The sequence below is a fragment of the Xiphophorus couchianus genome, chromosome 20 (genome assembly GCF_001444195.1).
Source record: "Xiphophorus couchianus chromosome 20, X_couchianus-1.0, whole genome shotgun sequence".
In the NCBI taxonomy this organism is placed as follows: domain Eukaryota; kingdom Metazoa; phylum Chordata; class Actinopteri; order Cyprinodontiformes; family Poeciliidae; genus Xiphophorus; species Xiphophorus couchianus.
In genome coordinates, this window is record NC_040247.1 from 14147563 (window position 1) to 14164737 (window position 17175).

Consider the following 17175-nt stretch of genomic DNA (forward strand, 5'->3'; position numbering starts at 1 on the left):
TGGAATAAGCACAAATTCTCTCCAATTTATTAATAAAAACAATTCAACTGTCCAATTAAAAGACTATTCAACAAACTCTCTAAGCTAGTTAGATTCAACTAAAACAGAAAAGAGAATAGAATAGAACATTTATTTCCTGCCCCACAACGAATGAGAATATTTTTGTGCAACAGCAGTGACGGGCAATCAAAGCAAATAGACTCCTTACCCTTTGGATGTCCAGAGGCATAAGATGTCAGTATAATGCTAACCGGGATTAATTGTGGTAGGAAAAGCAGTTTATGTTCTTGGACCAAATGATTTCTTAAAGTTCTTGCATAAAATTGATGACAGCATTGAAGCATCAATACTTCCTGGTAATCCATTATAAATGAAGAAACAAAGCCATGATGGTGGGTTTTTGTTAAGAGTGTTATTCTTTTTTGAGGAGATAAACTAACTTCAACAACCTGGAAAACCTACTTGAGTACAACCAGGCTGTTTTTATTACAGCGGCATGTTCCAAACCTAAAAGCTAGTCATTGAAATGTTTTCCATAAAATATTCATAGAGAAAATTTTAAAAGCTGGATACAGAGATCAGTTGCAGGCAGGTACTTTTTGCTCTGGTTGGTTTGACACACTTCAGACCTCTGATGGTGTGCGTGTGTGTGTGTGTTTTTTTTTTCTCTCATCTACCTGGCAGAGAATAAAAGCTTTTTCTGCCTCAGGTTTATGCCTTTGCAGTCAGGATTATTTTCACTTATAGCTTTGATGAACCAGTTATACATTTGCTTTTTGCAGTGATTTTCCAAAGCAAAAAGACTTTGAAATCATTTCATTTCTGCAAATTATTAGGTTGTATTACCATATTTAGTAACTTTGAAGAAGAGTCATCAAAAAAAAATTGGCTGTCAAATGTTTATTTTTTAAAAAATCAGTGCAGTTTAGTAAAAAAAACAAAACGAAAAAGAAATAAAATTGTCCTGAATAAAAAAACAGTCACATAACAAGATTACAAATAAGCCACTGTTGCTTGTAGAAATCTTTTGTAGTCTATTGTCTTGAGAGAACCATATTGTAAAATTACAAAAAAATATAATAATCAATTTCATATTGGCAACAACTTTGATTGGAGGTGTTTTACCGCACTGCCAAAGCCTTACTGCAGAACAGTTCTCTTTACATGGAGGCCTTGGTTGCCCTCTAGTGAATAAATATGAGAATGAAATGAGATTCTGAAAAGCAAAATAAGCTCTTAATGGTCCTGCAGGTTTATTGTAGTAGTTTTGCATATATGAATTAAATTCATGTTTTGAAGTCACAAAACATATTTCATGATATATCCATGTATAATAAGAACAGTTGTAGTAAAAAAAAAAAACCAGTACTGCTGACCTATGGGTATTAGTCAGAGGTCGCTGAAAAACATTCCTCTGAGGTTAAAATACTTACATTCATTTCGTCTCATTTGTACCAGCGCTGCAAAAAATCTTTACAATTGTTTTTTTTTCCTTTCTCTATTCTGCTACATAGAAATGATGAGAAACTGCCTGAATTACTTATCTCCAGTAAGAACTTATTATTTCAAATATCAGTAGTGATTGGGTTTGAAAATCATCAACTTAATAAAATAACTCCTTTCCGTATGAAGAAATCCTCACTGCAATCTGGAGTCTCTCTTCCTTTCAGGGGAAGGAAGAGATGCAACCAGTTAAGGTTGCATCTCTGCAACCTGCAACCCTAACTGGCTGAGTGGTCATCTGAGTCCAAGTCCGAGGCCTCAGCCTCATCTGCAGAACCACTTAGAGGCGGATATGGCCTTGGCTGGTCCAAGTTGATGTAAGTAACCTTCAGGTTGATGTAGTGTTCTCCATCCAGACTGGACAGGATCTCGTCCACTTCTGCAACCAAGCTGTGGAAGCTGGGTCTGTACTCGGGTTCTGGGTCCCAGCATGCCAACATAATGGAGTAACTGTGGATGATTAAAGAATTTAAGAAAATGACTACAAGAGAAGTTAAATCTGGAAACAGGTTCAGAAACAGAGGTTGTCAAATTCTGAACGATAGCAACCACCTCCTACAAAGCTTCTAATTTGGGATTTTATGTGACATAAAAGCACACAATAATAAATATTTGTAAAATCGTAAGGGAAAAAAAATCGGTTTCGTTTAGTACAGGATTTCATTTCAATCAGAACTCCACTTCTTTTGGATATGTTGTTACCAGCTTTGCCCAAACCAGAAACATCAACTTTTTATTCTTCAAAACAATAGCTCAGGCTCAGTCAGATTGGTTAAAGATTGCATTTGAACAATAATGCTACAGATTCTCAATTGGATTAGTCCATTTATTCATACTGAGAATAAATTACACATAGGTAATGAACATGAATGCAAAGGGAGATAGTGTGACGCTTACAGAGGATCTGGGCAGTACTGTGGTTGTGGAAGTCTTCGTCCCTTCATCAAATAGTGTGTGATGTCATATGGGTCCACATCTGGATATGGGCTGGCTCCTCTGGTTATCAGCTCCCACATTAAGATGCCGTACGACCACTGGCAACACACGTGCACTTAATGAAGATGCAAATTTACTATTGACTATGTCAAACTTTCTGAATATCAGCCGCACTCACCACATCTGACTTTGTTGTGAACTTCTGTGTCTGCAAGCTTTCGATTGCCATCCACTTCACTGGCAACTTTGCTCTTTTGTGATTCTGAATGCTGTAGTACTCCTTGTCGTACACATCCCTCGCCATGCCAAAGTCTGCAACTTTTACTGTGAAGGTTTCATCCAGCCTTGAAGAGAGAAATTAGTAAAATAATCACCTCCCTCATGCTGATATTTTTCATGTAACAGGTGTTTTAAGCAAGTTTACATATCCCTCAATCAACAGTTTAAAATAAAATTTAGCAAAGTATATCCTAAATACATCTAACACTAGACTTATCAGATCAAAACATGTATTTTTTTTTCACTTTACTTTACTGTATGTTGGTCAAAAGCATTGAATCCTGGTAAAACACATTAAAGTCTGCTGTAACTTCACACTGATGTTTCACAGGCCTGTAATATGAACAGGGTTTGTTTCACACTCACATGCAATTCCTTGCCGCCAGGTCTCTGTGAACAAACTTTTTTTGTGTTAAATACTCCATACCCATGGCAACCTGAAGCCCGAATCCAATCAGATCCTTCACTGTGGGGTTCTGTGAAAGAAAAATCATTTGTAATCAAAGAAGATATCTAGTTTGGACAACAGATATATATATATATATATAGTGACCTTGACATCCACAATCAAGGTCACTGGGTCATACAGTGTCATCGGTAAACGCACCCTTTGCTCAGATCGGATGAAGTGACGCAAATCTCCATGTTTCATGTATGGCAGAACAACCAGAGGAAGTCCTTCCTTGGGCAGCATAATGCCCAGCAGAGACAGTATGTTGGGGTGGTGAAAGGCCTTCATGATGATGCCTTCTCTGAGGAACTGGTCCACTTCACCCAAATCTGTGATTCCTGTTATTATCAGATGCACTCTTATTAGCAAAGATCTATTTCAGCACAGACAAGTCTTTTTTAACAAACAAACACTGAAAATGTTCAGGACAAAAGGCAAAGTAATTAGTTCTACACTGTGAAATCCAAACAAACTTCATTATGAAAACACATGTACACTACCTATTCATTGGTCAGCCAATTTCCTTAATTTTGGGAGATTGGTGATCAATACTTTACATGTGAAGTCGATCTTATATTCCCATTTTTTCTATCTTGGCAAAGGTCTAAAAATTACTCACCTCAACTCTTTTGCTCTCCCATGAGACAGGTTTGACTAATAGACCAGTTCATCAGGTGCATGTTTGCAGTTAAATATAGTCACCCGACTGTTAACAAGTTAGCGACTTTCTTGCCGAGTTGGCAATAGTGACATTTCAGCGACATTAAAGACAAAACAAATTGGTACCAAAAAATCTGAATCGACAGGTCAGTTGTTTTAAAGATCGGTAATTGGTGATCAGCCACAGAACTGCAATCAGTGCACCTTGCTACATATTATCAGCATTTGTTGTTAATATATAAAAGGTTCTACCTAGCATTTCATTTAGAGTGATGGTAGAACAATACTTTCGTATAACACCACAAGATAATCTCCAGAAATTTTTCAGAATGGTGCATAATGAAAACTCCAGTGATGTTAATTTCCTTTATAAACAAATGCACTTACTGTTTAATGACTTCACAGCACAATGAATTTCTTGTTTATTACTATCCAATAGGTATCCGTGATAAACGGTCCCAAAGTGACCTGTGTGAAAAGAAACATTGGATGAAGGAAACTACAAAGTGAAATGCGTTAATGTTGTGTAAACAAGACAAGAGATTTACCTTTTCCAATAATTTGCCCCTCCTCGATTCTGAGCCTCTCAGCAGGAATCAGCACATCTTTAACTTCCTCAAGCAGCTCAGGATTTGAGCTAACCACCGAGACGTCCCTGGACATTAAAGGGATGGCCAGATGATCATAGCTGGAGGCATACATTAAACCCTGGAAGGCCATTCCTCCTGAGCCCGATGTCTGGCTCAACGGCTGACCTAATGCAAAAGGTAAAAAAATAAGGAGAAAAGAAACATTTAAATTAACATTTTAGCAGTTAACATGCGCATGGGTGGATTTGCATTCTTTAAATTGTTTAAAAATGTATAGTTTAGATGGTGAAATATACAGGATTTGCAATTTTGCTTTTAGGAGCATTACATTAATAGAATTGCACCTATCAACAAAACCAAACATGTATTATTACATGTAATAAACAAGTCAAGCATCAGTCAGCAGATCAGAGTTTGCAAATTTACGATTACCCATTGATGGACTCTGATCAGATAATCAAAAGGCCAAATGCTGAAATTTACTTTCTCTTTTTATGGAATGCATCACCATTTTGAATGTATAAATGCATCAACAACTACCATGTCATTTAACAGACTTTATTTGAGTCTAATAAAAGAAAGGAAAGAAAATGAGAGAGAGTACCACAGACTAGACTCAATTATTGGCAAATTTCAAACATATTATTTATAACTACATATAATCAAATGCTTAGTAAAGTTCAGGTTTTAGCATTACACATGATTCTTGTATTACTTTTGTAAAACCTGCTGTTGACATCAAGTAAAAGAAGCTCCCAAAAATGTTTAAACTATTAGTAAAAAATCAAAACAATTAGCAAATTCATATTATTTATATTTGTACTTCATAAATCATGTTCAATGTGTATTATGTCTCACTATATCTGTAGTCAGATGTTGGAAACTGGTCAGTCTGGTTGTTCATCAGATTTCGGGGCACCATTGATAAACTGCGGTCTAAGAGGGCTGAAATAAAACATTTGAAATAACATAAGTAAGTGAAAAGTAAAATTAAAAAAGAGAACTTGTTCAGATTATTAACACAGTGGGGAATAATAATGTTTTGTTTCCAAATACACGAGAAATCATGGTAGTTTTTTAACATAGTCAATATTATTAGGATCACATTCAAATGTTTTCTGTAGATTTCCACCATGTTCACTTATTGCATATTTTCAAACTGATTCATGAAGTTTTTTTTCTCCTCACCTCTCTCTTTTTTCCTCAGGTATCTCATCACAAACAATGCAAGGCCAGCACCTACAACGAGTGCTGTAATAATGCCCAGCACAATACCTGCAATCACAGTGTTGTTGTTGGTTTTGTCATAGACAACTGTACCAACATAGAGGTCTTTCCCATTTACAGACACCTGCAGCGGCAAAGCAAAATGTTGTTTTATTTTTACCTTTTACTTTGCGTTACATTTGGTTTAAAGCAAAAATTTCATTGGTTTTCTTACCTTAAGTGGCAATCCATTGCTGGGGAAAACCATGCCAGTAGGAATCCTGCAGGTTAACTCATTTAGCAAAACTACATGTTTGCAGGGCTCATTGCCAATGCTCATTGTTATTTTCATGCATTTGTCCACTGATTGTAGTTTGTCGTGCTGTCAGGTATGTAAAAATGATCAAATATTAAACATTTGTATTATTTGAAGCATCATAGTTATGCAAGAAAAGCAGAAAGGTTTTTTTTTTCCTGATAAGATGTTTAAATCTTCATACATGCAGCGAAACTTCATTTCCTCCTGGTTTCAGAAGGAAAATGTTGTCCTCTTTTTCCAGCTGGATGACATTGGCATCTGCATGGTAGGTGAACTTTGTCTTATTGAAAATATTTTGTCCATCTATGAGAATTGAAATGGTTCCAACATTAAATTCATCCTCTGCCGTCTGTGCTGAAAAGGCCGGGGTTTGGCACTCCAAGTATGTGGCGTTTCTTGAGTTGTTGCAGTCCTCGAGTAAAAAACAAACAAACAAAAAAAAAAACATGTAAATGTTTAAAATCAAATACACAAGTACTGGTTTATTTTTCACATTTCGGTTTGTAATTGATCAAACAGTTGACTTACTTGCTGAAGAGAAAACGGGGAATTTTCATGTGTATACCGAACCACGACCTTGTTGCCTGAACCCAGATTCTGACCTCTTATAACCAGCTTGGAGCCGCTGCGTGGCAGGATAGGCGTTAACACCAATAACATTGTGATCATTTCAATTAACAGAAACTACAGTTTTTATGGCAAAGTTTGAGTTAAATTTCATACTGATACAGCAGTGAAGGTACTAAGTGAGAACCCCACCTTCGAAAGCTGCAATGGGGATAGATAGAGGTGATGACAGGATTTTTCTTATAGAAAAACTTTTTAGCCGTCGTCACTTCAAGGTTGTCAATTACAACTTTCACCGGCACTTCCCCAATGCTTTCCGCAGGTGGTGTGTTACAGATTATTTCAGACAAATCCCCTGTTTCCTTAGGATCACTAAAAGAAAAAAAATGTTTTGGTAAAACTGGAAATATGTGATGTAACAGTGTTCCAACAGTCAGCAAATTTCCGATAAGATTTAGAAACCTGTGTGGCTCACCTTGGAACCAATGTGCATTTTCCATCTGCAAATAAAACCTGTCTTTGGCTCCCAGAGTAAAGATGTTTGCCTAGGACAGTAACTGTTGTTCCTCCAAACATGGGACCATAGCGAGGCTTGATGTCTGTTATGCTTGGCTCCTGAAAGAGGTAGATGAATTTCTTTTAATTTCAGTTATTTAGATAAATTATCTTAATATTTTAGAAACTTTAGAAAAAGCCATTCTTACCACAACAGAGAAGCCAGACATTTGGACTGAACCTTCAATGGAGTAGTCGCCCTCCACCTTTTCCTCATGTATTTCCAGGGTGATATTCAGGTTTTGGTATGGTATTGTTTCATTAATTTGGCACACTAGCCTGTGTAATAAGCATGTAATCATATTTTAAAAGTAAAGTATTTCAATGAAGAAGAGATAGAAATATGCATGTCATGTAATCCCAATGTACAGCTGCAGTATCACACTTTCATGTTTTCCTGATGGTGTGCCACAATGTTTGGGTAACCTATAATCCCGATATTGTCAAATGCTTTGGTTGAAGTTGACAAACTATGGTTACACACTTAAAGCGGAAATGCTGCCTGAAGTTATCACTTGAGTCAAAAAACAATAATTTGAGCATTTTAAAATCTTGACCACATGGTCAAGTGTTTAATACAACAGAATTTTGTATCTCAAAACAAAATTTCTTTTCCAAATATTCTACTGAGTTCCTTACTTTCATGAGGGAAGTTTCAAAAACTCCCAATTTAAACCAGTATCATTCACCCTAAGCATTAGCTAACAGTGGCAAACAGAGAGCAGTGGAAGCAAAACAAAAGCTGAAAAAACAAATCCTACTGCAAGTGTTTTGTATCTGTGCTTCTCACACTGTAAAGTTGCTTTTTTTGGGCAGGACAGCACACAAGGCTCCAGAATCCACTCTAATGACATGTGTTCTCCCGCTGATGATGGCTGGTCGCCGAGACAGAAACTCTGAGCCACACAGTGTCACCTCTGTCTCCCCTCCAGCAGGTACCGTTTTAGGAAAAAACTACAAAATAAAAAGAGATAATATCTGTGCAGTGGTGTAACAACAGCTGATATAGCAATTTTCCAATGGATTTTGTTTGAAATCTGTACATCACATCAGTTAATTAGTTACAGTTTGCAGCCTATTACCTGAGTTAAAATAGGTGCACAAGAGTCTTTGTTCCAGGCGGCGTTACATTCAGATTTCCTGGAGCACTTTCCAGAACACCAGCCGCATTTCATGAAGCGTGGAGCCGTCAAACAAGTGGGGCATGTCAGAAAATGATCACATCCTGGTCCTGTAGTGGGCACCTTGAACATCTTGTTTAGGAAAAGAAGATAAAAAATGTAAATAGAGAAAGCCCTTTGGGATAATGTGTGCATATAGTAAATGTACCTTATTTCCTGCAGTGAAGATAAGTGAATCCTCTGAGTACACAGATGCTGTCCTGGATATTGTGACCTCACCCAGGGAATAGTTGGCAAAAACTATTGGGTTGTGCAGAGTGAGAATCACCTACAACCAATTAAAAAGTAAAGGGCAGCATTTTACATATTGTTTAATACACTGACACATATTAAACAAAATAAGTACAACAGCCTGTTACCTGTAGTATCCTGCCATCTGATGTGCCAAAATGACCGATGGTATGATTGTCTATGATGCTGACCAGAACAGACGTGAACAGGACATCGCTCATCCTGCTGTTGAAGATATCCAGCCTGTAGTGTGGCTTCGAAACCAGTGTGGCTTTATGTTTGCATGTGTAGTTTCCTTCAGAATTCTGCAGAAGCAAAAGACCCACAGTCGCTCAAATTAATAATTCAAATACTTTCGAAATCAAAACCAGCTTGGATTTGCTTCAATTAGCAATTAGCTCCTAGACAGGTGCATGCCAGTAAATTAGAATATGATTGACTTTTGAGGTGTGAAGAAATACCAAGTTACTTAAATAGCAGCATACAGATCACCTGCATTGTTGAGGCTGGTGTCCCTCATATTTCTTTTAAAAATACTTAATTAATTCTCTGAATTTAAGTAAGGTAAGTTTTCCCGACAGTAATGCCACAGTCAGAGAAGCAGGTATTGTTACTTCTGGTGCCAAGTCCTGATGCAAATTGAAACAGGAATTTCTGTGAAGCACAATGTGCTTTAAATTGTCTGAGTGTTTTAAAATCTGTACAAAATCATTTGTGCGGATTTTGAACTTAATTACACTGGACCAAATCTAATTTTAGACTCATTAAATCATCTGTGCATAGACATCTATCTCTCAACGTCTAGCAAGCTGGATTCTGTGTCTCTCCACTTCCATACTCTGGGACCTCGATTTCCAAATGAAATGTAAATTTTACTTTGAAAAGGAAAACATGACTTTGGACCATAAAGCACAAGTTGTTTCTTTTTCTCTTTGGCCCAGGTTTAAAAGTAGCTTAACACAAGGAATGCGAGTGTTTAATCCTATTTCCTGGACATATCTTACCTGCTGGTCCCTGAAACACCTCTGTAGCTTAGAAATCTCCTCCAAATTTCTGAATGGGATTTACTTCACATTCTTCAATGTGCCTTGAGCTCTTTAACTTACATACTTTTTATTTCCCTAAGCTTTCCAAATATTTCTTGAATACAGCACTATTTTGTGAGCAGCCAGGTTCCATATAAACAAGCTTTTGTGGCTTGCCCTTCTTGAGAGAGTGTCAATGTCAGTGCAGAGCAACCTTTAAAATAGTCATCTTCCAAGGGGTCAAAAAGTAACATTTCTATATTAGTCCCCTATTAGTAATGCTCAATTAGTCTCAATTCACACGAATTGAGACTAATAGACGAATTCAAATGAATTTCGACTAATAGGGGACAAAAAAACTACTTTTTGAGGATGTTCTAATTCACTGACATCCACCTATATCTCCCCTGCATTTCCACTAAAAAGATGACTTGAAGAACAAAAGAAACAAATCTGTTTCATTCATGAATTTAAAAAGTCGTCTGGCTTTGGGGTCAGCTAATGGGAGGAGCCTCATAAAAGTTGTAAAAAATCATGTTCCCAACTTTGTTGACTTAGAGACTGTTTCTAAGTCTAGTTTGCTAGGAAGTGAAACTATGCTCTCTGCCTCCAAGGGTACTTAAATGAGTGCGTCACAGAAGTTTTAACAGGCTGCCAGAAAGTTAGGTCATAGTAGTTAAAACAAGTTCCTTGTTCAAAAAATGCAGGATCTGTTAAACTAATAGTAAGCATTCCACTTCCAGGCAGCTAGCTGACCTGTCCCATCCTGCTGTAGCTTGCTTATTTCACAGAGTAACTTGTTTGCGGTTTTTCAAACTGATGGTTGTTTGGCATTGCTTGTATTTTTTTCCCTTTGTTGATCCTCCTCCTAGCACAGGATGGTGTTAATCTCACAGCTCAATGTTTATTTGCCAAATTCAATATCTAATACATTAATGATTGATTGGTTAAAAACAAAATGTGTATGTGTTTTGAACTTGCTATTCTGAGGACGACTGTTTACTCAGATTACGTTTCAGTGAATCTGAGAGACTTACTGCTATAAAATCCTTTCATGCTCCAACATAAATCCTATTTCATATTACTCAGCTGAGATGATAACTCTGACCCTCCTCCTGAAATTCCAGTTTTTATCAGAAGGATTAATAACTTGCGTTTGTTGACAATGATTCCTGTGGGTGTTCACACAAAAAGCTCAAAGGCCACATATGGAAGTTCATAAAAAGGAGAAGCCACTCCTTTTTTGTTACAACCTGTAAAACAATAACTGAAGCCCGTGAAACACCGGGCTAAACTAGACTGATTGGAGGTGTATGAATTTGGCAATTTCCTTTTCTTCCTAATGTGCTTGAAAATAAGAACAGAGAGGTTTTTAAGAAGATAAGATGTAACGCACTTGTATATCAATGTTGTTCTAAAATTGATTCTCATTAATGTGAAAAACTTGGTTCACCTCTGGTGTAATTTAAATTAGGCTGTATCATTCCTTTCCAGAAATGAGAAACAAATTGGAAATACTCAACTTTGTGTAAATACTAACCATTCAATCTGAAACATTTGTTATGCTCTCGTCTGAGGGAGAGTCAAACTTGCGTTAGAGCCATGTCAGAGCAATGATGTGTCAATGTGCAGGTTAAGATACTGACTCAACTACCACTCCCTCTTCTCTCACTCGTGTCTGCTCTTCCTCGCTTTTTTCACATAAGCAAAAAGACATATAAACAGTGCCTTCCAACATTTTTCACACATACATTCTTTTTACATTTCATCAATGCCACACATCATCCTAAAGACAGCCATACCCACAGAGAAATATCATGCTGTGAGGATGTTTTGTTTTTTTTTCATTCATGACAAGGTAGCAGATGAATGAAACAAAACGCAGGACAGCCTGGAAGGAAACCCGTCAGACGTTACAAAAAAGTTGAGCCTGGAGCAGAATCTAAACTTCCAACAGGGAAACGGCCCTAAAAAATACAGTCAGAGCTACGCTGGAATCCGTATGCCAGAAGTTTGCAACCTGCAGTTTTAGTGCCCCAGAGGCGTATTTATTATTCCTGATGTTCAAGATTTCCTTCATCAAGTTCCTGTCGGGTAAAACTGGAAGCCTCACTGCTGTGTTTACAGGTGGCTTCTATTGCAAAATGTTTATCTGAACATATCACTTCCTGTCTACGCACAGAGCGACCTGTACATCACTTTGTTGACACTGAGACATAAAAAAAGTTACTCACTTCATGCAGGCAGCTCTCACACAGCTGGAAGTGGCAAAGACCTCTGGACAGTTGCTCCGGTCCTGAGGTACAACATGCCTCCACACCCATATCAATCGCATTGTTGATTTTTTTCAAAGGAAAGGCGCACAGGGCCGAGGTCGCCTGACGTTCCCCTTGCTCGTTGACCACTGTGAACACCCCATACAACATGTTATCCCTTTCAGTGACCCTCAGCTCTTCGGCCAAGTCCTTCCCTGCATGCCCAAAATGGGCGGCCTGCAGCCCGTTATACACAATGTCTCTGTAGCCACTTCTTTTCCTGCGCTTTGGTTCATACCGGCACTCCAGCACCACCTCTCTGTACATCCATACCTCTGGAGTTGAAATAGGCAATCGTCCCAAATGGGTCTGAAAGGCCGAGTTGTTCCTGGAGGGATCTTCCCTCTGCAAGGACAGAAAGTAGACAAACTCTTCGGTGGAAAAACTGTAGATATAGTCAATCTTGTAAGAATTAAGTAAATTGGGCAGCACTGTCAGCCCATCCATGATTTTATAGAAGCCATCTTCAGTTGAAAGCGGCCTTAGCACTGAAATCGACCTCCGAGGATATTTCTCCACCACTTTGTCATTGACGGAAGCTGCTACAAATAATAAAGCAGTGTCTCTGTCCTCGACGAAGGTGATTTTAGTGCCAAGAGGACTGGCTATACAGTCAGGACAGTTTGTAAGAGAGTTCTGCTCCTTTTTGTAAAAGCAGGTAGGTTTAAGTTTTGGTTGACGAAAATCGATGCGGTAACAGATACCATACTGCGTGCTTCCACAAATGTATAAGTATGAATACAAATCTGCAACAGGATCCAAAACAAGAACCGTGTTGTCTGTGTCCACTGGGTCCTCCGGATCAATTTCTATGTCACACACTGGACAGGTTTCACAGTCAGAGCTGCCTATGGGTCCCGTCTTCAGCTCCCATTTTTTTCCCATGGAATCATCAACTGCAACTATAGCATTCTGACATCCAAGATACACTTCTGTTTCATCTGAGTCCTTGTTTACCACAATGTTCTGTATGATAGTGTTTGTTTGGAAGTAGGGCAGAGAGTATTCTACACTGAAATTCACCCGCACAGGGTGAAGAGAAGGACATTTTTGCTGTCCTGAAGCAATTTGTGCTTGTATCCATATGCAGATTGCCAGCAAGGTAGTCACAGTGACCATCTCCACGTCACAGTCCACTTTGACTGAGCACTACCTGCAAGACACTTTCCAAAAAGAGAACATTCTGGAGAGGCAGCAGAGGCCCTGTGGGAGAAAACACAGCAGGAATGTTGAGATTTAACAGGCAAGAGTGCCATAACATTTTATTTCAACATTCAACAGTGATACACAAACTCAAATGGGGGTGGACTGAGTAAACCTTCGTCATTTCAACTAAAAGTGGGAGAATTGTCAGGCTAAATATAAGCAAATTATTAATAGAGGCACTGAAACTAACAGTGCTATGAAGTGTGGGTTGAGACAGTGGCAAACAAAAAAAAAACGAACTTGGGAAAAGATTAAATCAAAAGTGTAAGGGTACTTGTTGCAACATGTAGAATAGCGATGGAAACTTTCAGGCCTGCTTAGTAACATAAAAAAATACTGGCTAATAACTTGACATTACGTCCTCTACTGGCGGGGGATTTTATTTATCCAACAGCTTTTTTTTTCTTTACATGATAATCATATTGAAATTAAGTAGTCTGACTTTGATCGTAAGAAATTTTAAAATGTGATTTTTTGTTTTGATTATGATACATTAACAATCTCAACAAAAAAAAAACATAGGACTGATTTAACCAGTTTAATTGAACAGTTAACTTTAAGTTTATTCAAATCTCCTCCTGAAAAGTAAGAAGAGAATCTTACCTCAGTCGGAAAGTAAAAAAGTAGCGTTAAAACCTGTCCTACTGACTTTAAAATGTATTCCTGTCGGGTTGCCCTTTCGTAAGAGAAAAGTGTTCAATAAGACCGAAGCTCAAATCTGGGACTATTCACCTGCCAGCGTCTCAGTATCACTCAGAGAGAGCTCAGATTGTCTGGGAGCGAACTGCTTGTTGAAACCAAACTAACAGCAGTATGAGAACTCACACAGGATCTCAGCCTTCAAAATAAAAGCGCTCATATGCTCCTTACTGACGACAAACTGTATTTGAGATTAGGGGTAATTTGTTTTGTTTTTTTATTTACTATTTTATGTATAAAACCATGCAAGGGTGCATACATGTTCCAAATTAATATTTAGAGCCAGCATTGAGTATTGGGGTTTAGTATAAGATAGTCGTGGTATATTTTGTTAGGATTGCAAACAGGAAACTTATTCTTTAGCCCGGCGGACTTGATTTTATATTGCACGTCTGGGTGCTGTCCTTTCAAGCCGCACCCGCAACAAGGAAGTATAAAACTCTTGCGAAATTTGCCCACCTTTAGAGGAAAGTATCCTCATGGTTTCCCTCATAAGATGACACCAAATTATTCTCAGCAACGTTTTGCCATGTAGGCATGCAGGCTTGGGGACGGGAAGAAGGGGGGAGTGTAAAATCCTGAGCAAAAAAAAAAAGAAGAAGAAAAAAAAGGGGGTTCTGCCAAAAATGGATTTCTTTCTCATGAGGGATGGGATTTTTACTCCCGCCAGGAAATTATGGGAGGAATGTTTACTCTCCCCAAGCAGACCCCCTTTTCTTTAATGTAGACTCCAAAAAAAGGAAAAAGAGGAGCTAAATGTCAGTGTTGGGTCAGCTGGAAAAGCTAACTTGTTTGTGTAAAGCAGGCATGAAATAAGCTTTACACATTGTTTTTCATTGTTCCCTAACATTTGAAGTTTCTTTATGAGATGTCATTCATCATAAATTACCAATTGCAAGTGCTATTGATAACATCATGTCTAATTTGACATCTAAACGTTAATCATCAACCTCTGAATCCAAAGTTCAGTAAGCTGTATCCCCTCTGGCAAGATACACTCTAGTGTAATTTTTCAAACCACGACATTCCTTGGCCGATTCTAAAGGAGAAAACATTTGATGAATACTACGAGATTACTGGAACAAAAAGAGACATAACACCCAAAACTATGCTTCTATTCAAGGGCAAGCACCATGCAAGGCACAAATTGCAATGCAACAAACCCTTAAATAAATATATCAGGTGCTGAATCAAGCAGAAATACATACGAAATGTTGCACCACAGAACCTAAAACTGTATGCAATATTTTGCGGGAAGAATATTTGTCTCCAGAGGAAGATTCACGAAAAAAAAAGAAAAAAAAAACTGTCCCCGACCTCTACCCCCACAGGAGCATTAATATATCTAAAAAAATTTTTACAACAAAATAGCTTGTCTCTGTCTGGAAATGTAGTGGAGCTCTATCATAGGTCAGGGAATATTTAATGTTCAGCAAACGTCTTGGACAAACTTATTCTTCAAAATAAATTTATTTGGACAAAAATGTTCAACTAGTTTCTATTTTGTGGGAAAGAGAAAGGAAATGAAAAAAAAAAGTAACAAGTAGCACTATTAGAGTAACGCTATTAGAATAAAACATTTAGCTATAATAAATATTGCTGAATAAATAGATGATGCAATCTCTTTAAACGTAGCGTAATATTGCCATAACAATAACAATAATCTTCATCTGAGATTGTACAATACAGAGCCTTATTATGACTCACTGCAGCTTTTCTGTCATTGTTGAATGCAGAGTACTGATTGTGTCTGTTCCTCATTTCATCCCACATTAGGATCGTTGGTTTCCTGCCATCTGTCTCAGCTAATGCACTCAAATGTCAGCAAAATAAAGAAATCCCATAAAAAACAGATTGTGACAGAGTATTATAGCACTACAACTCATCATGACTTAAGCATATTTTCTACAGATATTCAGATCATAATTTATAGAGGGTTTTTTGTCCTAATAAAAAAAACACTCATTTGCAAATATTTATCCAATTTCTATGCAAAAAAATAAATAAATTTTGAATTTTTTAAGCAGATTGTTAGTTTAATATCATTGTTTTGTTTCTACAATTCCTCTCTCCTTCTCTTTCAGGTCACCTTGTTGTCATGTGTTGCCATGAAAGTGGCAAAACATGACATAAGTGGTGCTGACAAGGAACAGGTATGTTCAATCAACCTCACTGGGAAAAAAAAAAACATCGACAGGAGAGAGGAGGCTGGCTTGTGTAAATATGTAAATATTTGTTTTCTACAGATTTAATTTAGCCAAGAGTGTGTGTGTGGGGGGTCGTGCAGGCGTGGGTGCGTGTGGGTGTGCATACAGAAAGTATGAATTTTGTCTCCACCACTTTTAATAAGCAGTAGGCTGGTCTGAAACAGGGTGTTCGTCTCTTTTATTGGTGGTTGAGGAAGGTGGAACTCACATCATCTGGCTGTCAAAATGTAAGAAAAATATATTTTTTAAATAAATATAAAAAGTTCAGAGCACTGCAGCTTCGGATCCTATCTGATTTGTGTTTTTTGGGTGTGTGTTTTATGCTGCCCTGGCCATTTTTAAGCATGAAAGGTTTTAACTTTGACTTCAAACCTTACATTTGCTATGTCAAAAAACACAATTTTGCAATTGCTTTGTTTCCATTAAATTAAATTAAAATCACAGGTGATTAAACGTGATGAGTTATTAAAACCATGACAGCAACGGATGTAAACTAACACTCTATATATCAGCCAGCTACTGAGTTTATTTGGTTATTTGTATGTTTCTACAGTGTATAAAAATATCTGACTTTGTTGGCTATGGATTACATGAATTAATCTTAACACCATCATTCTCAGATATAAAAGGCTGAACCTCCCATGAACCCAGTAAAATACAGAGTTGCTGTGGAGGGCCTCATTTTGGGGAACAACTTTACACATCAGACAAACTACTTTTGAAATTTGACTATTTTTCAAGATAGTCAAATTATTTTAATCTTTTTAAATGCATTTGTTTTGTTTTATTTATCTTACTGTTGTGCAACTTGTAAGTTTTAGATGTTTATAAATGAAATAGCTTTGACATTGACTTTGGTTATCACGTCTGCAGTGTTTTAGACTGGTCCACAAACAAAAACATGTTTGGGGGGGGGGGGGGGGGGGAACAAAAAAAAGCACAGGGTCATCTTGCTGACCATCTTGAGGAGTCAGAATATTTGAAGGGCATGAAACATTTTTAACACAGCGGAAGTGGGAGAGCTGCTGGGGTGTGCAGCAGTGCTTAAACATTTATGTAACAGACTGTCAGTGAACGCACCAGAAAAAAGACTGAGATGCAAGTGCGTATGTGTGCTGTAGAGAAGAGATAACAGCCAGAGACAGATTGTAACCATGTATTGCTGTATGGAAGCATTTCGTATGACTTGACTAGTAAAGCGACTTCAACTCCAATTCAGTGTATTTCTTTATAAACGTGCAAACA

The 17175-nt window shown here is 37.6% G+C and overlaps 1 protein-coding gene across 1 annotated transcript; it reads right to left on the minus strand.

The window, feature by feature from the left end:
- Nucleotides 1-885: 885 nt before the first annotated feature.
- LOC114135644 (macrophage-stimulating protein receptor-like) lies at nt 886-13805 on the minus strand. The gene is made up of 21 exons (XM_028003098.1): nt 13628-13805; nt 11738-13021; nt 8607-8783; nt 8396-8515; nt 8149-8319; nt 7857-8020; nt 7216-7345; nt 6987-7126; nt 6704-6883; nt 6473-6569; nt 6126-6356; nt 5861-6007; nt 5608-5770; nt 5278-5364; nt 4378-4584; nt 4217-4297; nt 3326-3507; nt 3085-3194; nt 2618-2783; nt 2401-2537; nt 886-1953 (listed from the first exon to the last, which is right to left on the minus strand). Exons 2-21 carry the CDS (start codon nt 12935-12937, stop codon nt 1722-1724), a joined length of 4122 nt encoding a protein of 1373 aa, XP_027858899.1. The 5' UTR covers nt 12938-13021; nt 13628-13805; the 3' UTR covers nt 886-1721.
- Between the last annotated feature and the right edge of the window lie 3370 nt (nt 13806-17175).